The sequence below is a fragment of the Lepidothrix coronata genome, unplaced genomic scaffold (genome assembly GCF_001604755.1).
Source record: "Lepidothrix coronata isolate B3197 unplaced genomic scaffold, Lepidothrix_coronata-1.0 Scaffold51, whole genome shotgun sequence".
In the NCBI taxonomy this organism is placed as follows: Eukaryota; Metazoa; Chordata; class Aves; order Passeriformes; family Pipridae; genus Lepidothrix; species Lepidothrix coronata.
The window spans coordinates 1,192,392-1,213,582 of NW_016690231.1; the positions used below are offsets into that span (position 1 = coordinate 1,192,392).

The following is a 21,191-nucleotide window of genomic DNA, read 5'->3' on the forward strand; positions in this document are numbered from 1 at the left end:
ACGAGCTCCATCTGCCCGGGGGGCTGGGAATCGAACCCGGGTCGCAGCGGTGAGAGTCCTGCACCCTAACCACTAGACCACCAGAGGCCCCCCAAACACACTAGTTGCTAACTAATCCCCCTTTGTTTTTCTTATATTCTTTCTTATTCTGTTATTCTCAGCTGGCAGTAGAGGTGGGATGGCAGTGAAGTGCTGGGTACCCTCCAACTCTCTTCTGAGCTCAGAGGTGTCAGTTGGCCTTGCACTTGCTCAGACTGGCAGTCGGGGGCACAGGGTTGCTTCGGATGGTTCTCCTTGAGTAGCTCTCCTGAGGGATGTGATTTTGATTGCTATCCCCTGTGTCATGCTGGCACATTGGATTTAAGTCACTGTCTTCACAATAGGTAGCAGAGCATGGCAGAGGCTAAACTTTCATCAAAGCAGACTTTCCAGAATACCTTAAAAGAAATGCAAAAGCATTGAGCACTAAAAAAGATAATGATTAAGGCTTGCCTTAGAGTGTCTAAAAATGCATACATTTAGAAATATATTCCTGCTTAAATTAGTACTGATTCACAGCTGATTAAATAGGATAAAGATCGCTTGGCTTTTGTAGTGGGAGCCACAGTGCAGCTATCTCCTTTAACACATCCTAATGAGAGAATTATCACCTCATTTTATCTGTCTTCCAATAATTATTCTCATGCAGTTTGCAGCAGAGACTGCTCTAGGCAGTCTCTATAAACCAGTGGGTCTGTGCTATCTGCAAGCTATGCTTTTTCACCTCTATTCACTGAATTCAATATCTATTTTGAATTGCTACCTGACAAGAACGAGGTACTTGTCCTGCTGGCTTCCCTGAATAGCAAGTGCCAATTTTCACCAGGTAGCCCAGTCTAATGATAAGCATCTGTCTGCCATTCCTTTCAGCTGAAGCTTCTGAACTCCTGATTAAGTGTTGCAGCACTCCAGTTAAGCAAATAATTGTATGTAAAGGCAAACTCAGGCAAAGGCAAGATTCAGTCACTTGTGCAAGATCAAGGTATTCAGTGTATAGGTGCTTAAAGGTACAAATGCTAGTGAGTTTGAAGAGAACTCAAGCACACAGAGCTTTTAAGGAGTTTCCTGGACTTTTTAGTTTCTTCCTCTCAGCAGGGATAGCAGGTGTTAATTAAACCTGTGTGGGATGTGAGGTTATTAAAGGCATCAGTGCTCTTTGCCTTTGGTAGGAGGAAAGATTAAATAAAGATGTTCAGTTCTGAAGATCTCTGGCTGAGAATGCAGCATCTGTGTGCAGGGCAGTTCCCTCTGAGCAAAGCCTGCAGCCAGACATCCCCCTGCCCTGGGAGTGAGCAGGGCTGGGGGTGTTGGCAGTTCAGACCTTCCTTTGCACTTCTCCAGCTCCCTTTTGCAAACAGGTTCTTCATTTTGGGCTTCATGTTTAAAGAAGAAACACCCAGGGAGATCAAGTAGAAACTCCCTCATCACCTTCTCTCCCTTCCACCTCCCTTCACACAAGGGAGCAAAGCAGGAAGAGAAGGAACTCCTGGAGCTCACCACTCTTGTGGCTCTTTCTCTTCCCTTGTGGCCTTGGCCTTTTATCTCTGTGCTGTGCCTGTGCTTTGTGTGGAAGGTGCTGGAAACAAGGGCAGTGGGGAAAGGACGAGGAAGGGGGTGCATTCTTCCTGGAAGAAAGTGATGGAGTAGGAGTTTAGATGTGTGAAGGAAGCAAACTGGTAAGGCAAAAGATGGAAAAGACTATAAATACTAGTGCTGGGAAGGAAGAGGAGAAGATGTTATTTCAGATCACAAGTGTGCATGTGAAGAAAGCTTATCACCACCCCCTGCCACCCGCAGGGCTGCCACTGCCAGGAGTTCAGGGGTTGTAGGAGTGATTCAAAATGAATATACAATCGGTCTGTTTGCTTTCTGGTTTTGAAATTAGGTTTAGTCTTGTTGGTTTTCAAACTTCTTAGCACATTTCTAATAGTTAGGAATTTACTTCAAAACCAACACAACAAGTGAGCAATACAAAAGCTGAGATTCTAATGAAATCACAGGATTCCTTTAAGGAAGCCACCACAAATCCTAAGGTATGTTATAAAAACATGAGCTTTGTCTGCTCTGTGTCAGTGGATCCAAGTATGAGAATCTGTGTAGTAAGATACATTCCTCTGTCAGTGTATTCTTCTGCTCAGGTCCCTGAAAACTGGAAATAAGCCCATTTCTGGCTGTGTCATATGAGCTTGCAGGTTCTCTGCAGATAGAACTTGGCTGTGGGGGGAAATGATAGAACTTGGGCTGTGGAGACCCAGCCTGTTGAAGAGGGCCTCATTCAAACTCCCAGAGCCATTACTCATTTTTGAATATTTTTAATTTGGTGGCTCTCTGAATGTTTCTGGTGTGAATCAGGACTGGCTCTGTGAGTGAATTGCTGGTAATACACCAAAATGAACGAGAAGGAAAGGAAGTGTGAAGTGACTGAAATTGGAGCTGCCCTGAAAAGTCTGATTTACAGTCTAGGTTGAGACTGGCAGTGTTCAGTGCTGGCTAATTATACCAACTACAAAGTGGCTTTCAGTATTTTTGATGTGAATCTGTTTTACACAAACTCTTGAACTGTTTGTGAAATCTGCGAGAGCAACGTGTTTAAATGCACGCAGGTATATGGAATGTACAGACTTTTTGTCTGCATAGTCAGGCTTTTTACAAAGAGCTTAAATGGTTCGACTGTTCTAATGTCTTGTTTTCATCTGCCCACATGTATTACACAGCATGGGTAGGTTTATAATGGTATTGAAGAACCTACAGACTGTATTTATAGAAGTGCCTCAGGGATTTAGAGTCTAGCTCTCTCTGAGTCCCACTGCCTAGTTATGAAGGAAAATTATAGGGAATGGTGCCAGTACAGCACTCTGCTTCCACACACAAACGTTAATCCAGAGAATACTCCTGCAAGATAAATACTGTAGCTGAGCCAGATCCCAAGCTCGTCTAAGTGAAGGGAGAAATTCCCTCTGAAGTCAATGGAAATTGGATCATGATAACACATCTAGAGAAGATTTAATATAGAAGTGAGTGACAGTAATTGATGCCCCGCTGGGACAATATTATCAAATTCCACCTAATTTGGAGCCAGTCAACCAATGCCAGCTGCACTATAATGTTTAACCAGGTGTTAAATAGAAGTGAGCTTCTTAGATTTTCTCTGTCAAGAGGAAACAAATAAAGATCACAGGAATCTAAAATAAAAGATGAACTTTCATGAACATCATTCTCATATTTTTTATCTTCTTCCCAATAATTGTCTATTACAGACAATCTTTTATTTTGTGCATTTATTTTTAAATGGGCTCTTTTCTTAAACAGGGCAGTGCTTGGCTGAGATGATAAACCATGTGCCCTCTGCATTGTCCCTAATGAGGTGACTGTGATAATGTCATCCTCATCTTACTTATGGCAAAGAGAGGCTAAACGAGTAGCTCAGGGCCACAGGGGGACAAAATTAAAATACAGGACTTCCTGAGTGCGAGTGCTGTGCTCAGATCAGTAAACTGTGCTGCCTTTGAGAGAGGTGGGATCTTCCCAGTTCCTTACTGTTCCTGAAGCACGAGTGTTCCAGGTGGGCAGTGTGGAGGTGAGCACAGGCCATGCTGTACAGGAGTAAGCACTGATGCAAGGACTTTTCATGGGCACGTGGCTATCCCACTGTGGCCTCACACTCCCTGGAACAACAGGTCTTTGGGATGATTGAGGGTCATCTGAGTTGATTTGGGGGGTTTGAGCTAGCACAACATTCTTCTAATATATGCCTCTGTAATTTGTTTCCCATTATGTGCTGATGAGCTAGCACATAGGCTGGCATTGAATTAATCCCAAATGGATGCAGCAGAACTTCTCACAACCAGGGCTGGGGTGGTTTCTGCCCCCTCCTTGACTCTGTGCTGCACCTCATCTTACTCATTCAGGTTGTAAATGGTGGCTAAGACAGGACTCAGACCCCTCTCTCTGCCCAGAGACTGGTGGTCAGGCTGCACAGCCCCCTGGGGAGGTGCCCACACAAGCCCTGCTCACTGGGGGGTTCTGACAGCCCATCACTCCCCACTCTGGGATTGCTCTGACAAGCTACGGAGCCTGGGCAGTGCCCCTGCATCCAGGATACCGACAGGATGAGCTCTTTTCTCTTTGCTCCCTTTTATTTCTGCTAACTTTTAGTTTTGCCTTGAGCAGCAGATGAAGATGAGGACAAAGATGACGACTTCCGAGCTCCGCTCTACAAGAACGTGGAGATCAAAGGGATCCAAGTTCGGATGAAGTGGTGTGCCACCTGCCACTTCTACCGCCCCCCGCGCTGCTCCCACTGCAGCGTCTGCGACAACTGTGTCGAGGTAGCACCCGGGCACCCTGGGCATGCAGCTGGGGGCTTCCCCCAGCATTCCACTCCTTGGAGGTTCACAGCTGTGGCCTTGTTGCTGGACTCCTCCTGGGTAGTGCCCTTTGAAGCACAGCCCTCAGTTGTGTGTGCTACATACACAGCTTGATGGCAGCTTTGTCACCAGGGCTAATCAGAATGAACATTTATAATGCTGGCTGTGTCTTCCTTGAAGTAGCCATGGGATTGTGAGTGTAAAACAAGGGGTGAATGGGAGAGTCAGTTCAGAGGCAGAGTTCAGGAGAGCAGGAAATTCAGGGTGAACCGTTGTAACTTGTCTGTGTGAGCTTAGGGCTCATCATTTAATTGGGAGCAAACTGATGACTGCATTAGTGGACAGAGAAGAACGGTGTGTGAGCTTTAAGAGAACCAAACCCGGGATTCAGGGAGTGGTTCTCCACTCACTGGAAGGAGCCCATTGTTTCAACACCCCAGCTCAGACTATGAACTCATTCATGTTTCCAGTGTTGGTTGCTCTGAATTATGGGACTTTCCTGATTCTCGATACCCTTAAGGTCTGGGTGAGTCACAGGGATTTTTAAAAAATAACCCCTGACAGTAAATGTGCTTCTGGGCTACAGAATCTCCCAAACATGTAAGTGCAGAGCCCTGTACTCACTGCAGTGTATTGCCAGGGGACACTTTTTATTGCTGAGCTAAAAATTTCACTTCTTAAGGATCATTTCTGCTGCAAGGTCTATTTTTTTTTTCAATAGAAAGATGAAATCTTTAATATGTCTAAAATATATTCAGCTGTGCCATTAAAATGAAAGGAATTGCTAATCAGAGAAGGAAAAAATCCCCGAGTCAGCTGGAATGCTGTACACACTACCTTTGTCCTAATCCTCTTTGCCATAAGCAAGGGAATAGTCCCAAAGAAAGCAGCACAGTTACATGTGAGAGAAAGGCTGCCTGGATTTATCTTGTGTCAGTCGTTTTCTCCTTCAGGGCAATATATATCTAAGTTATAATTATCTGGAAGCAGTGCTGTGCCTGGGAACCATCGATAAATAGGACAAGGCTGTCCTGTTCTGGAAGGCTTTGGAAGGATGTGGGATTTCAGAAGCCTGAGAGTAAGGGCTGCCAAGGTCCCTGGGTAGAGGGGAATAGCCACAGCTATTCATAAGTGGTGACACACAATTTGTTTAGGCTGCTGTGAATTGTTAAATAGAGCTGGATTTTTTTGTAGAAAACTTGAATCATGTATTCCTGGTTTTAAAACAGAAATGCTCTCACTAATTCGAGATCCTGAGGATTGTTTAGATGATGGTAAATTCTCAGTTGTCCCATGGAATTTCTTCCTTCCGCCTTCCCCAGTGGCTCAGCATAAAAATTCATTTGCAACAAATGAAGTTTTCTGAGGAAAAGATTACTCAAAACTCAGTGGTATAAACACTTAAGTTTCATGCTGCCATAAAGCCTCCATGGAGTCAGTTCTGCAGCAGCAATGAACAGGGGAGAGAATCCAAAGGGAACCTGCAGAAAATAGCAGAAGGCAAGGTGACTCTGGGTAGCCCTCCAGAAATTCTATTGATAGTCAGGTCAGTTGAACATTCCCTGCTATTCTGGGGCACAAGTAAGAAGCTCTGCTTGTAATTTAATTATGACTGCTGTGGAGGAATATAGGCAAAAAGCATTAATGACTTCTGAATCAATAAATCATGGTCTTAAACAGCATGTTTTATTGATTCTTGTGATGCTTATTTTCCACTCACCTGTCTATTTTAGGCCAGCACTGAGATGGCAGTGGGAGCCTCTCTGCTGATGTTCCCATGGAACCCACTCAGGGTTGTAATTCTTGTGCTTTCAGTTTCAGCCTAGAATGTACAATAAAAATTCTTTTCCCAAATATAAAACTTTTGAACTAATTTGATAAAAATGCACAAACAACAAAAGCAGACAACACTTGCAGAAATAAAAACAGTTAAAGCCTAAAGCCTGCTGTTACCAGAGGGAGCCAAAAATGGATCTGTGACAGAAGTAGTCAGATTTTTGTTTTCTTTACTGAAATGTTTGCAGTGGGTACTTAGAGTTTCATACTCCATAGGTATTTTGGGCTGCATACAACCAGATGTTGTGTCAGCATTTCAGATATAGCCAGAAATGATCTTTATTAAATTGCCCCTGCCATTTTTTAATGTGCTTTGAGAAAGCTCTAATCCATTTTCTTGTATTTTGTAAATTTTTGGTAAATACATTGTGCAAAACTTAGAAATATCAAACCACCATTGAGCAGTGTTTAAAAACAGCATTACCACAAAGCAAATAAACAGTTCTCTTGCTGATGCAGGGAGTGTGTAATGTCTGTTCTGCAGAACACAGAGGTAAGAAGGGGTTATTTCTTGCACCTGATCTTGTCCTCACGTCAAGAATAATCCCATTGAAGACAGTGGATTTACATGCTTACAGAACTCTGTAAAGGCCTCTGAAAGGTGTCTCTGGCTTGCCCTCATTATTAAATCTCCTGTTAAAAGGCATTCGGTCTTTTGTCTGAGACAAATAGTCAGGTTTGGGTTCATAACTGTAAATGAACCTGTGCAGAACTCTGCCTGTGTCTGATCCAGCTGTTGCTTTTCTTTGTGGATCTGCTTGGTAAAAAAAGTATATTTGGTGATGTCCATTGTTTAGAGTGGATTAATTCAGTGATATATAAATACTGAAATGTGGGGCAGGGAATTCTGCAGCAGTATTGCATCTTGAAACCATTCTAGGTTATAATAACTTCATTGTAATTGACTCGTGCTAAGGATGATAAAAAATTAGGGCTTCTGCTGCTAGCAGATAAATAGACTCTTTTTTTTAATATATCCTCTCTTCAAACCCCATAAACACTCAAGTACCTCTCCATCCATAGACAGTGAAACAATGTGGTCCTAAAAAGAGTCTTACAAAGATAGTCAAGCATTTTGTAAAGCTGCAGAACTAGTCTGATGTAATTTTACATGACAGGGGTTTAGATTCATCTCTAAGACAATGTATTTTCTTTCACTGTTTGGATATTTTTCCCTGTGTCTCCCTTTCTTTACAAGGACTTTGACCATCACTGCCCATGGGTCAACAATTGCATAGGACGGAGGAACTACCGCTATTTTTTTCTCTTCTTGCTGTCCTTAAGTACACACATGGTTGGAGTGTTCACCTTCGGGCTCATCTTCGTGCTGAACCACATGGAAAAGCTGGGAGCAGCCCACACCACCATCACGTATCCTTCTCCTTGGTCTTCCAAGACTGCCGGTGACTGAGGAAAATGTGAAAGAAAGACTGAGGATTTGTCCTCCTGGAGCTGCTGGGGCCTCTCCTGGTCCCCCAGTGCTCCTCTCCTGGAAATGCCCAGTGCAGGTTTCCCCCTGTCCCCATCGTGGTGTGTACACATCCTTCACTCCAGAAACTGTGGCTGACCTTTTGTCTGTCTCAGTCTTTGTCATGACAACCCCGCAGAAGGATATGCTGCCTCCCTGAATTTTACTCACAGTCAGGTGTGACTCAGAGCTGCTGGGTGCTGTTTACTGTGTTTAAAACTCCTTCACTGTATTCTAGAGCAGAGTTTGCTCTGGGAGCAGCCCCTGCCTGCTGGTGTAGTGCTCTGAGGGGTGTCACTGCTCTTACTGGAGCAGTGCAGAGCATTCCTTACAGGATGGTCAGAGCCAGACTCAATGAGTTCACAGTACTTTTTACCAACTCAAGGGTAAGGACCCAGACTAGGAGCAGATGGACTTAACCTTGAGATAAAGTTTAGTTAGCCTTGCTTAAAAGGGCTACAGGAGAGCTGGGGAGGGACTTTGGTCAAGGGCCTGGAGTGACAAGACAAGGGAGAGCAGGCATAGATTAGATATGAGGAAGAAATTCTTCACCATGAGGGTGGTGAGGCCCTGGCACAGGTTGCCCAGAGAAGCTGTGGCTGCCCCATCCCTGGGAGTGTCCAAGGCCGGGTTGGACAGGGCTTGGAGCAACCTGGGATAGTGGGAGGTTTCCCTGCCCATGGCAGGAGGTGGAATGAGATGATCTTTAAGATCCCTTCCAACCCACCCCATTCTGTGACTCCGATACTCTCCTTGTTTCCAATATTCGTTCTCTCCTTTTCCTCTCTCTGTCTTTCACAGCCTCTTTTGCCCTCAGTCATCCCAGTTTCTTTAACTCTTGGATGCAGGATGGCTGTCATGTGTGTGGCTGGGTTGTTCTTTATCCCAGTCATTGGTCTCACTGGCTTCCACATAGTTCTGGTGGCCCGAGGGCGCACAACGAATGAACAGGTAAGAAGCAACCCCTTCTCTGTGTTTGTGGCTGAGCTATGGAGTTGGGAAGGAAAGTCAGCAAGTCAGCTTGGGTAAAGAAAAAAAATTATCCAAATCTTAGCAGTAACACTCTTACTGGAGCTTTTGTGAAGATCTAGGAAGATTGCCAATTTTTTTTTTATTTTCAGATTTTTTTTTTAATGCACTACAGGCAAAGATTTCCCCTTTCTAGCCACAGAGAATCATCCTAGGCTTATTTATCATTTAGAATCCACTCATGGCCTTGAAATAGGTTTTATGTGGTGAATACCATCCACCCCAGAAGTTCAAATTTTATGAGTCAGACTGAACAATCCATGAGACTGAGTGAAAGAAAGAAAGGAAAAGATTAAATCATGCCTTTGCCCTGTCTCCTGATATTTTGAACTCCCCCAGCAAGCCCACACTGCACATAATAAGGTCTGAGTTAGCTCTTTGTCTCTCTCTTGTTGTCCTGTGTATGAGCACACACACACTCGGCACGATTGTGCCCAACTTGTTTTGCTTCTCCAAACCAAGTGCCAACACAGCATCTTGTGCCAAACAGGCTGTAAAACCTGAGTTCCCGTGCAGGTCCTGCAGTGTCCATGATGCACAGCCCCTGTGGGGGTGATCAGACCCACATGTGCACATGGATGGCTGGGTGTGGGTGACAGATCTAGTCTGGGGTCAGTGGCACGTCCTGGCTGTTCCTGAGGGCACCCTTTGCACTGGGGCAGGCACTGCCAGCCAGCTCACACAGCCCTTCCAGCCACGTTCCTCAGGCTCAGTAACTGTGTGCATTCTGGTGCCTTACCCTGCCACAGCTCCAGCTCCAAAGCACCCCTCACATCGGGGCTTTTGTCACCTTTTGTGCCCCATCATACTTCCTTTCCCTTGTGGTTTGTTTCTTTTTCAGATGTGTTTTTGCTGCCCTTGCACCCATGGGTGCTCTGCAGCTCACCCTGAGCTGTCCTGGCAGTCCTGGGGGCTGCTGGCTTCCTGCCTGTGGAGCTGCAGGGCTGCCACTGGAGACATCTGTCTGAGGCCAGGCCCTGTAAACTGAGATGGCATTGTGTCCTGTCCCACCAGAGACAATAAAAACTCTTATCCACAATAGTGGGGGAGGTTTACATAAGCAAGGAGTCTGAAGTCATCCTGAACGGTTGCCTAACATGGCCTTTGAACAAAGCAGGCTTCCATAGCTGTCATCTCCAAATGCTTCTCTCTATCCTGCTCAGAATCATCTGCTCTTCATTTTAAAATTGATTTTGGCCAAGTATTAGGCTTGATAGTGCTTACGATAGTAGCATGAGAACTCAGGGCATTTTGGACTCCTGGCCCAAATCGTGGTTTGCCTTAGGCTTGTCTTTGTGCAGAGATGAAAATTTTAGGCTGAGGAAGAAGGAAAAATTTAACTTCAAAAAAACTAAAATTTAGTTTCTTGTCTTTGTGGCTGCAGTAACATTTGGGAAGGTTGAGAATTTCTCATTTAACTTGATTGAAACAACTGTTAGAAAATGTATCCTAGCTTGGATTGGTTTCCCGAGCTACCGAACCACTTGAGATTTAATTTATCTTCCCGTGCCATTCTGAAAATTAAATATGATCTGGTCTTAATTTCTGTTTAGTCATATGTAGTGACTATCTGTAACTGAAAGATGGATGTTCCCAGCCTTCAGGTCCCTTTCAAAGGAAGTATATCTAAGCAATTAGAGCACCAGACCAGGAGTGATGGATATGAGATCTGCTCCTGGATTTGCCACTGTTGTAAAACATTCACTTTTTTCCTACAGCCAGTGTTGATTCTCTTTTCTTGCACTGGTAGCTATTTGTTGTCAGCTTTCCAGTTGCAATATGCTCTGTTTCACTTGTCCTCTTTTCCCAGTACATTTTTTAGGCCAGTGGTACAGACATTTTTGAGTTTTTGCTGCAAATTTTTGGTATTTGTTCATTCCAGAGTTTGTTCTGAGCATTCGTAGTAGGCAGACTGTGATTTAAATGTGCATAGTGGCTGAGTTTAGATGTTTGTGAGCTTTCTGAATGCCTCTGAAATTCTTTTATGGAATCAAAATAACCCATAGTCCAACATCTGCTTATATCCTGGTATTTTTAGTTTCTGAATAGAGTAAATAAATATCCTTCCTTCTGAGACTGCTTTCTATCAGTGGATTTCAAACTACTTTAGAAACCAAATTGATATAATTAGTACTGTAATCTGTGAGTTAGAGAAATTTTATTTTTATTGTGTTTGAGAAAATGAGCACAGAGAGATAAAATGCTTTGCCAGCATCTGGCACAATTCAGCTTAAGCCTAGGATTGAATGCAGATGTGCCAAAGAGCCCAGGCCCATGTTTTAGTCATCAGGTTACTCTTCCAACTCTCAGAACTTCCAACATATCTCTCTTGGCCTTTTCAAGAGTTTTATGTTATATCAACAATGCCAGCAGAATATATTGCAAAGTCACTTAATTGTGAAAGTGACTTAATTGTGTTATTTCATGTGAAAGTAATTAAAGTATTTCTGGTACTCTGTAAACTTGTTGCTCCATCAGAACTACGAGCTGATTAAAAAGCCTTACATGCAAACAGCAACAGTAATGCTTTTAGAGGCAACCACTATTAATCTCCCTGGCTTTGTTGGGATCGGTCCCCATATGGTTACTTTCCAGTATCTCTCTGTAGAGTACAAACTCTTTATAATGCTTGTGAAGCCTTGGATGGATCCCTCCAGTCTAACGAGGCTTGGCTTTTATTAAACGTGCTCATTTCCAAGCAAACATTGTAATCACCAGGGAGTTCTGGCACCCTCCTGCATAAAGCAGTGATTTGTACTGATTGCTGCTAGGGAGGGGATCTGAGAGAGAGGAAACATTGCTCTCATCCAGCATTACAAACGTGGATTTGACATTCCGGTTGGTTTGGAGAGGACTTGCCAAGGCAGAGGAGTGGAAGTGACGGGAATGAAAGGAGCCAAAAAGGGCTGTTTGGCTGAGAGCAGGCACAAATCCAGGCAGGAGCAGCATGGAGAGGTGAACATATGCACTTTGAAACCCAGTCACATTGAGCACACTGTCCTTTTGGGAAGGATCTTCATTTGAGTGCCTCCTGGCTGGAATTAGCTGACGGAGGTGATGTGTTAGAGCTGGAGAGAGGAAGTGCAGCATTCAAAGTAACATGATCTGTTTGGGAAGGACAGAAGGGTCAGAGCAAGGCAGACTTGTTCTTGGCTTTCTGAGGGTTGGATGATGACTTTGATATAAGCAGAGGTTTGAGCACTGTCCTGACTGTGTTTCCAGGTGACAGGTAAATTCCGCGGGGGAGTGAATCCTTTCACCCGAGGATGCTGTGGGAACGTGGAACACGTGCTCTGCAGCCCCTTGGCTCCCAGGTAGGAGAAACACTGGCAACTGGGAGTGAGGGAGGCAGAGCAGTTGTTGGGACAGAGGCAGAAAATGTGCTTGGTTGGGCTCACAAGCCAAAGATCATTGATGAAATAAGAGAAAAGTAAAGCAAAACAGTCCTGAAGGCAGAGCTCTGTGGTGGCTCTTCCCTCTTGCATGGCTGTGACCTGTCCAAGCTTTCTTCATGTAATTCACAACCCTTATCCCAAAAATACTTATTTGGAATGAGCATGTCAAATTATGCCAAGAGCTGATACCTTTGTCTTCAATAACTTGTTTGTCCATATCAGTAACAAGGGAGGTTTCCATATGTTGTCATATTCCCCACACGACTTCTTACACCGTGCAGTCAAGGTCCGGTCTGCTGGAGAAAAGGAAGGAAGCTAAAATCAGCCTTTCTCCTTAAGACTTAAATCTAATTTAAGTCTTCTGTGGTTTTCAATCTCACTGGCACTTTCATTATCATAAAACAGATCATCAGTGAGGTCTACATCACGGAACTTGGGATTTTATTAATGGCTTTCTATTTTTGGGGAAATGGATTTATTGTGCCACATTTTGAAATCAGGATCTTAATGCAGGCGATCAGATGGACTATAAATATCCTAGCTGCTGAGCTGTCCAGCCTGCAAACGTGTTAATAATCTTACTACAAGACTTATTTGAGCCTTTTCAGGGTATTGAGCAGTTCCAGACCCTGACACTGTTATCTGCCTTTTCCCCCCCTTTATTATGCAACAGGTAAGTCCTAAAGGATTGCTACATGTGTTAATGTAAAGACACTGAAGTAGCTGCTTCTCAAACTTATCAAAACATGAAAATCAGGTCAAGATACATTAGAAGAGCCAGATATTAGAAATTGTGAGGCGCTCCTATTAAGAGAGGGGTGTAAGTACCATCATTGTGGCTATTCACAGAATTGTAGCAAGCAAGACTTTACTGTTTGGTGAAGACCTGTTCACATTGTCCTGCATATTGAAATCACTGAGCCATCACTACTAGAATGTCCTGTTCACTACAAAACCCAGAGAAAGCTGGTGTGTGTCTTGATGTTTAAGCATTGTACAGCCACTGACCACTTTCACTTACAGAATTCTGTTCCACTGGAAAGAAATTAGAGATCTGAAGTCAGCCATTTCCCTATAGATTTCTTGCTTCCTACAGACCTGTCTGCCTCTGTTACCTCCATTTATTTGAACACTAAACATGCCTCAGAAACAAGTCACCACGTGGTAAGTTAGAACTGGCAGCACATCATCTTCTCCATGGTAACTCCCCACATGCTGGGTCTTATTCCCCCAGTCCTGGACTCCCACTGCAGGGCAGCTGGTTCATGTTCACTGGGTGAGATCTGGTCAGTCACTTCTGTTGGTGATAGGCCTCTCTTACTCTCTTCATGCTCTTGTCCACCAGTGCTTTAAAAATTGTGCTTTTTACTGCATCCTCTCCTTTTGCTCACTAAAAAAGCCCCATTGATCTTTTTACTGCTGTTCAGTTATGACATCTGTTGAAATAAATGGAGGTTGCTTACCTAGATTCTGACACATTCTTAAATCATAACCTGGAAGCAGGAAGATTTGCTTGTCTCTAAGCCTCGTTCTTAGATTATTGTTTATTTTAATGATGACTGTTGCCCAATGAATCAGGTACGTAGTGGAGCCCAAGAAGAAGCAAGCTGTGAGTGTGAAGCCTCCTTTCCTCAGACCTGATTTATCTGAGCGACAGATCACAGTGAAGATCAGTGACAATGGGATCCAAGCCAACCTCAACCGGAGCAAGGTGAGGCAGCCTTCAGGAGCTGCTTTGGAAGGGCAGGGGTTATCAAGGGATATGGGAATGAGTCTGTCATTGACAGATCTCTTTGAGGTGATGATGCATTTCTTGGAGAAGGTGACAGAGGTTGAGTCTTGTCATATACTTCATCCTCTGAAGGTAACCCAGGTTCAGCAGCAGCAGCTCTTGATCCAGGAGCAGTTGGTAACAGGCAGCTCTAGAATGGAAAGCCTCTGGGCTTCTCTTGGCAGAGGTGGCTGTTCTTTGCAGTGGTTGTTTTCTGTCCCAAGAGTTGTCATCTCTTGATGTTCAAATTAATTTTAATGAACCCTGTACCATCAGGTCAGCTTTTCTGTTTCAAAGAATGTTCTGAGCTTCCAGGCTGGAAGAACGCTTGTGGTCCAGTGAAAGGAATATTGACTCAGAAGCTGAGTTCTCTTATCTCCTCTTCTTTCTTCACTTTCTTCTGGCATGAATAGAGAGAAGGATTTGTTTAGTCCTGTAGAAAGCAGTAGATTCAAAAGAAGCCAACTTGCAAGATTATTGTGGATAGTTACTTCTTACAGTCTTTGGAAAGTTGCTTGCTGAGAGCTACCTGGAAAGCTGCTGAAAAATGCTAGAAAACACCATTGTCTTCTACCACATATGAACTAGTGTGATGATAATGGTATTTAGCATGCCAAGTAGACCAGCATAGTGCAGTTAAAATTATACTGGCTTGTTATGACAGTGCAGATTTGACATGTCCTTGTCTGCAGTGGATGCTAAATCCTGCTTGTCATTACAGGTATGGGTAGTTCTTGTTCTGTGATACATCCAGCACTCTGACACATGCTGTTGCTTAACCAAGTTTCATGCAATGATTGATTTTTTTTTTTTAATCATTTTCAGTCTAAAATTAGCCTGGAAGGTCTGGAGGATAAAAGTATGGAGGGCCAACCACCTCTCCCACCCAAAGGAGATCCAAGCAAGTACTCAGAGCTAAAAGGGCAGCTGGGTGCCAGTGAAGGTACAGTTGCATGATCAGTGTTTTATTTTTATTAATAAGAAAATATTTCAGCCTCTTTAAAAAACCTGTGGTATTCTTTCAAAACATTAACGGGACCTGGGTGAAGGTTTTTTTCTATTTATAGGAGTTCCAAGCTAGGGAATTTTACAGCAGGAAAGGGAGAGAAAAGTCAGCTTGAAGTGGTTAATTCAAACCTAGGTTGGATATTTCTATCAGTTTTACTTAACATCTTGATGCTATTAGAAAAACCTTTTTTTTTTTTTTCAAGATAAATCCAGTAGCTGATTTCAGCCCAAAGATCTAGTTTTCGAATTAGGCTAAATTACTACTCACCAAAATATGTCACCCCACTTAACATACTATACCTTGTTTCTTCTTCCCATTACCTTGCTGATCTGGCAGCAATGTGCTGTTACTTCCACAGGGGCTCCTTGATTTTTGTGGAATTCTGCATAAAAGTACTGCGAGTTTTGTTCTTCCCAGAGCAGATCTGTTTGTGGAGGACCACGGACAGGGAGGAATGATGGATGGTAGCTTTCTGTCCACACCCATTCTAACAGAAAGTCCTTTTTTTTTTTTTTCTTTTGCAGAAGGTGGCCTTTCACCCAAACTCATCAGCCCCCCCACTCCTGCCATGTACAAGTACCGACCCGCTTTCAGCAACAACCCCAAAGTTCACTACCACGCCACGGCCGAGCAGGTGAGTGAGCCTGGCAGTGTCTGCTCCCAGCCAGGGCAGTGTGGAGCTGGGGATGAACTCCCTGCTGGGCCCCAGTGAGTGTCAGAGTGTCAGAGTTTTAATCAGGACACGTGGCACTGTTGTGTGACACTGCATTATTGTCACTGTGCTCCCCATGAACACAGGGCTGATGTCACAGCTCTCCTCTACTGAGCGTGACACGTCTGTCCTGCTGCTGGGCCAGTGTCTGGGCCTGATCCTGAGATGCTGACAAGTGTCACCTCCCACTGGCTTCTCCTGACACAGGTGCCACCCCACATTCCCCTCAGAGGAGCTGGGCATGCTGAGCCCTCCTCTGGATCAGACCCCTCAGCCAACAGTCACTATGCTCATGGATTCCTTAAGATGGCAGCTTGGAAAACAGAAAGAACTTTTAAAACATCCCAAGAGATATTTTAGTTAAAATTAGTGGAAGACTCCTCATATTTGACCTTCCTTAGTACCTTTTCAACACAGTTGGGTTATATGGAAAAAAACCACCTTCCTAACACTTGGCATCATTTTCTCCTACAAAAAAACCTGAGGCCCAAAGAATGAGAGAGATATGCTCTGGATTTTCAACAGTTTTCTCCTTTTTTTAGGAGTTTTGGAGCATATTTTCTCATGGATTTATTGAAAATATTCCTTGGCTGAGAAGAGGAGTTTGAAAATCACTGGTCTAACTTGTATATTTGCACTGCCTATCCAAGTCCTCACCCACCAGTGGAGATGCCCTTAAAACACACACACCACCCACAGTGCAGTTTTCTTACCATTAATTTCATCGACCCCTCCAGTGTCACCCCTGGAATAACAAGAAGGGGGTGATAGGGAGGAGTGCTTTGAATGAAGTAAGGAGAGGAAGATAAGGTAGAGAAATATAATTGTCTGCAGCAACACTGTAGTGAGAAGAATGTTCCTTAAACGGTGAGGAAAGCTTTTTGTGAATGCTTCCCATTTTGAAAAGAAAGATGGTGATAGATGGTGGAATTCCAGCTACCACCATGTTCAAGTTTTAGTCTTACGTAGGAATGGTAAATCTTATTCTCTGGACTTGTCCACTTAGTGCAGAAAAGATTGGCTTGTGAAAGGGAACTCAAAAACAACAGTGTGTTTCTGCATCCTAAAAGTTTAATATCCTATCATTTTCACTTGATTACATGAAAAATGGCTTGACATCAAATTGAAAATATTCTATTTACAGGCATCATCTAGCAATTTTGAGCTGTGTAAGCCATGGCATTCTGAGTCATAATGCCAAAAGTCAGAGAGCCAAGGAAGGCAGGCTTGTTTTATTCATTCAGCCCAGAGCCAGAGATGCAATATAGATCCATGAGAGGTTCTGGTCAGGCCAGGAGCCTGGGCAGTGCTGGGAAGTGATAACAGGGTCCAGCACCTTCACTCTGAGTTGCTGTTTCAATCCTGACCTACAACAGTGTTGTTGCTGTGGGCTGACTGGTGTGAATACAACCAGCTCTGGGGACTTGTTCAATTTTATAGCAGTCACAACTGTCTGGTAGTCAAGTGGGAATATCCTGAAGTGGAGTTCACTTGGCAAGCTGATGGGAGGGCATGCCTTTGTCTGCCAAGCCTGAGCAGGGCACAGAGGGAAGGATGAGGTGAGGGATGCCCTGGTGTCTGTTCTGTGGCACTTCTTCACTTGTCACTGTGATTCTGCTTTTGAGCAGCGAAAGCTGGTAGGAAACAGGGATCGGGACAGAAGAATAAGTAGCACAAATAAATCACGTCCTTGCTCTCTCATCCTCCTCTACAGGCTGCCACTTGGTCTCCTTTTTCCAGAGAAGGCCAAATTTAGCACCATGCTCTGGAAGAGAGTGAGCTGTTTTGCATATTTCTCTATCTTCTAACTCAAAGAAAAAAAACCTTTAAAAGCTTCACAATAAAACAGATTTTTATAATTTAGCTTTTTCTTTATAGCTTTCCTTTGAAAGAAACTAGATAAAGAATAACCTGTGTTGACTGCATTTGTGATTAAATATGTGACTGATAATAATTCCTGTTTGCAGAACCAGTGTAGCCAATTTATTGTGCATTATGGTAAACTCTTCTTCAAAAATAACAGCAAAAATTATTTGCTTAGCACAGAATGGCATTTTAAGTGAACAGAACTGTAAGCAATTTTCACAGAGTAAAACAAAGTGAAGTCCTATCTGTTTTCATTGCATAAATAAATTATGGCCTCTGTTTCCTTCTCTGATGTGGCCACTTTCTCCTGCACAGACAATAAAAAAGAGAAAATTGCTTCATTTTGTTGTCTAAATGGTAGGAAGGAGCCTCTCTGCTTTAATTAAGCTTATGTGCCTAATTTTGAAGACCTATGACCAGAAATTCAGAATTACTGAATATTCATAGCACAGAGTAAAGTGGATAAGAGTGTTCTGGTCCCCAGTGTGTTGAAATGAAGCAGAAAGTATTTCTGTCTCAGCACACAAAACCAGACATCCCTCAACTCAAGAGCTATTTGTAGAAAACTCAAAGTGCAGTGGTTTTTCCAAGGGCAGTATTATCAGATTACAATCTGATTTACCTTGACTGAGACTTGAGTCTCAGTTTAGGTCTCACATTCAGTGTTTTCAGTGTCCATGTATTAGCTTATCTATTACTGTCAATATTATTTAGCACTTAGTATGAATAGCTCCTCCTTGCTTCTAAGGTGCTAATCCAGGTGCTAAACAGGACTGAGGAGACTCCTTGTAATGAACCTGTGTCATAGCTGGGATCTGAGAGAAGACCTCCAGCTCTTTCCTTCCCCTGCACTCCCTGTGCAGAGCAAGCCTGTACTGACATGACACTGGCTTCTGTTTCTCATGTTCACCTCTGTTTTAGATCACCCTGCAGGAGGGACACAGCCAAGGGGCTTTGATAGAAGAGGATGGCAGGAGCCTTGATTACCAGTCTGAACCCAGCCTGGACATCCCCAGCTACAGGAAGAGCTCCCTCCACAAGACCTATCAGTCTTCCCCACTGCAGATAGATTCTTTTGCCATCAACTCACGATCCCTGAGCCTGAAATCTGCTGGCAGGAGAGGGACAGACAAAGTGCCCCTTCATCCCATAAAGTCTGAAGGGGCGGCTTCCACCCCTTACAAAAGCATCTTTTCTCCCAATTCCCTGTCCAACAGAAACGGGAGCCTTTCCTATGACAGTTTGCTGAACCCCATGTCCCCCTCGGGGAGGAAGTGCATGGCCCACTCTGCAGTGAGCTCTGTCGGGTACCACTCCCCGTATCTGTCAGCCAAAATGTGCCACCTGCGGGGCAGTGACCTGCAGCGCCAGCCCCCCCAGAGCTTCAGCCCCGTGCTGGGGGCTCCGGCTCCGCACCAGCGAGACCCCTCCCCGGTGCGCTACGACAACCTTTCCAAGACAATTATGGCCTCCATCCAGGAAAGGAAGGAGATGGAAGAGAGGGAGAAGCTCCTCCACTCGCACCCCGACTCGGTGTTCGCAGACTCGGGTGTCTATGACACCCCCAGCTCCTACAGCCTGCAGCAGGTCAGCACGCTGTCCGAGGACCCGCGCGGCATGGCCATGAGATACGGGTCCAGGGACAATCTGATGGCCGCCACCAGCTTTAGCACAAGGAACCCTATACTGCAGTCCTCAGTGTCTTCACTCTCAAGTGCAATGGCAAGAGCACCAAGGACTTCCACAACCTCTCTGCAAGCTGATTTAGCCAATAATAACGTGCAGTCCCATCAGGCGCTGCAGGGCAGGGTGAGCAATGGCTCCTACAAATCCCCGGGCCACCAGGTCCCGTCGTCCCCCACAGGGATGCCCAGGTCACCCTCCTACGGAGGCCCGAAGGCTGTGTCCTTTGTGAACACTGTGGAAATCACGGAGGTGCAAGCAGTGGGAGCACAGAGGTACGTACTGCCCCAGGGGTGCTCGGCCATGGCAACCTGCCCTTGGCTGGAGGCACGACCCAGGTGACACGTTTGCTGTAGGCCATGAGGGTGGGAGGTTTGTGGGTGCTCTTCAGTTCCATGACACCCCCACAGCAATGTCATCATGACAAAATGTTAGCACGTGTGCTGTAGCTTGAACTGCAGGTGCTTGAGTCAGTTGTATAAGTCACAGTGAATTGTAGTCATAAAGATTATTTATCTAAAGATTATTTGGAAGATCTAACTTTCAGGAGGCAGACAGCCATTTTCTCCTCTTCATATGTGTTTAAAAAATGAGCCTGTTTCAGTGAAAGAAGACCTGTGGACTTTCCTTTGCCTCTCTGCCCTCTGTTTGAGACCTGGCTGTGTCAGCTGCTGCTCTAGGAAAGATGATGATAGGAAAAGCTGTTTGCTTTTTCTCAGTCTCTGGTTCTTGGTTCTATCGCTGCTTTTACACTGTGTTTGTTTAAAAGGTAGAGCCTGTAAATTCACTTCAGCTCTTTGAGGTTATGAAGAATACAATGTCTGGCAAAAGTGGTCTAGCTTAAATAGCTACAGGTCCCATCAGGTGTTAAAGAAAGTGGCAGACATATGAGAACATTGCAGAGGATCTTTTTTACTGAAGTTCCTAAAGTCAAGTACCTAGATTAATAAATAAATAGCTTAATAAACTAGTGAAGTAAACCTCCCACAAGCATTCTGTGCTTTGTAAACCTGGCACATTTTCTCTGGCAGTAACACTACAAATGACTTTCCCTTCTCCCCTTTCCCCTAAGATTCCCAAGCTCCTTCGTGCCTCATTTCAGGAGGCAGACTGTGTTCTTCAGGAGATTTCAGCACTAAACTAGGGCTTTGATAATACTCTGTTGAGGCAAATTTAGCATTTGGTCCCTACATATTTCAGCTGTTTGGGGACACAGCAGTGTTTTATGAAATCACCCCATTAGCTGCATCTCTGTCTGTGTGTTTTGCTGGTTCAGATGCCCACAGCTCCATTCTCTGGTGGAAGCACAGCTCAGCCACGTCGGGCTGGTGGGAGTGGATGGACCTGCTGCTCCAGCTCCAGGAGGCAGCTGTCAGACCAGATTGCCACAGAAAAAGTGGCAAAAACTCCAAAACCCTCTGGCCTCCAGGAAAGGTCAGGGTGGTCTGAAATAGCTGGGACTGCCTCTGTCTGCAGGCAGCAGAAAGTGTTCCGTCCTGGAAGGGACGTCAGCCCCCGGTCACTGCTGTTGGCAGGAGCTGGTCTTAAACTTGAGAGTGAGACAAAGCCCTGCAGACATCATCCAGCCCTGTGCAGGAGTGAGGCAAAGCCCTGCAGACATCATCCAGCCCCTGTGCAGGAGTGAGGCAAAGCCCTGCAGACATCATCCAGCCCTGTGCAGGAGTGAGGCAAAGCCCTGCAGACATCATCCAGCCCCTGTGCAGGAGGACACTGAGGACACAGCAGCCCCCAGTCATGCTGATACTTCCAGAACATACACAAGTTCTTTTGTAGGTTTTTATCTAATTACTTCAAGAATCCTGGGGAAGAGACACATTATGCTTTAGTGTGCAGTAGCCTGGATTTAGAAGATCTTTTGAGGAGAGCCTGTTGTCCATGCTCCCTGGCACTAGGTCAGAAAAAAGGAAATTATTTTAAAGAGTCCATCTGGATTATGGTCTTTAATTATAGGCATCCTAGAATACTTCCTGACTTGATTCAGTTTATGTCTTCTGT

General features: G+C 44.6%; 1 protein-coding gene across 8 annotated transcripts in view; it reads left to right on the forward strand.

Annotated features, from left to right (window-relative positions):
* The window catches only part of ZDHHC8 (zinc finger DHHC-type containing 8), a 121,472-nt gene that overhangs the window by 86,478 nt on the left and 13,803 nt on the right, over positions 1–21,191 (forward strand). For all 8 annotated transcript variants that reach the window (XR_001874928.1, XR_001874927.1, XR_001874929.1 and 5 more), the window contains 8 exons: positions 4,210–4,367; positions 7,441–7,613; positions 8,559–8,661; positions 11,962–12,053; positions 13,713–13,845; positions 14,731–14,848; positions 15,439–15,548; positions 18,414–19,450. Coding sequence is in view for 4 of the 8 variants with exons in the window: in XM_017815493.1 (XP_017670982.1) it covers positions 4,210–4,367; positions 7,441–7,613; positions 8,559–8,661; positions 11,962–12,053; positions 13,713–13,845; positions 14,731–14,848; positions 15,439–15,548; positions 18,414–19,450 (1,924 nt within the window). In the remaining 4 variants the exon portion in view is untranslated. The remainder of the gene's footprint in view (positions 1–4,209; positions 4,368–7,440; positions 7,614–8,558; positions 8,662–11,961; positions 12,054–13,712; positions 13,846–14,730; positions 14,849–15,438; positions 15,549–18,413; positions 19,451–21,191) is intronic.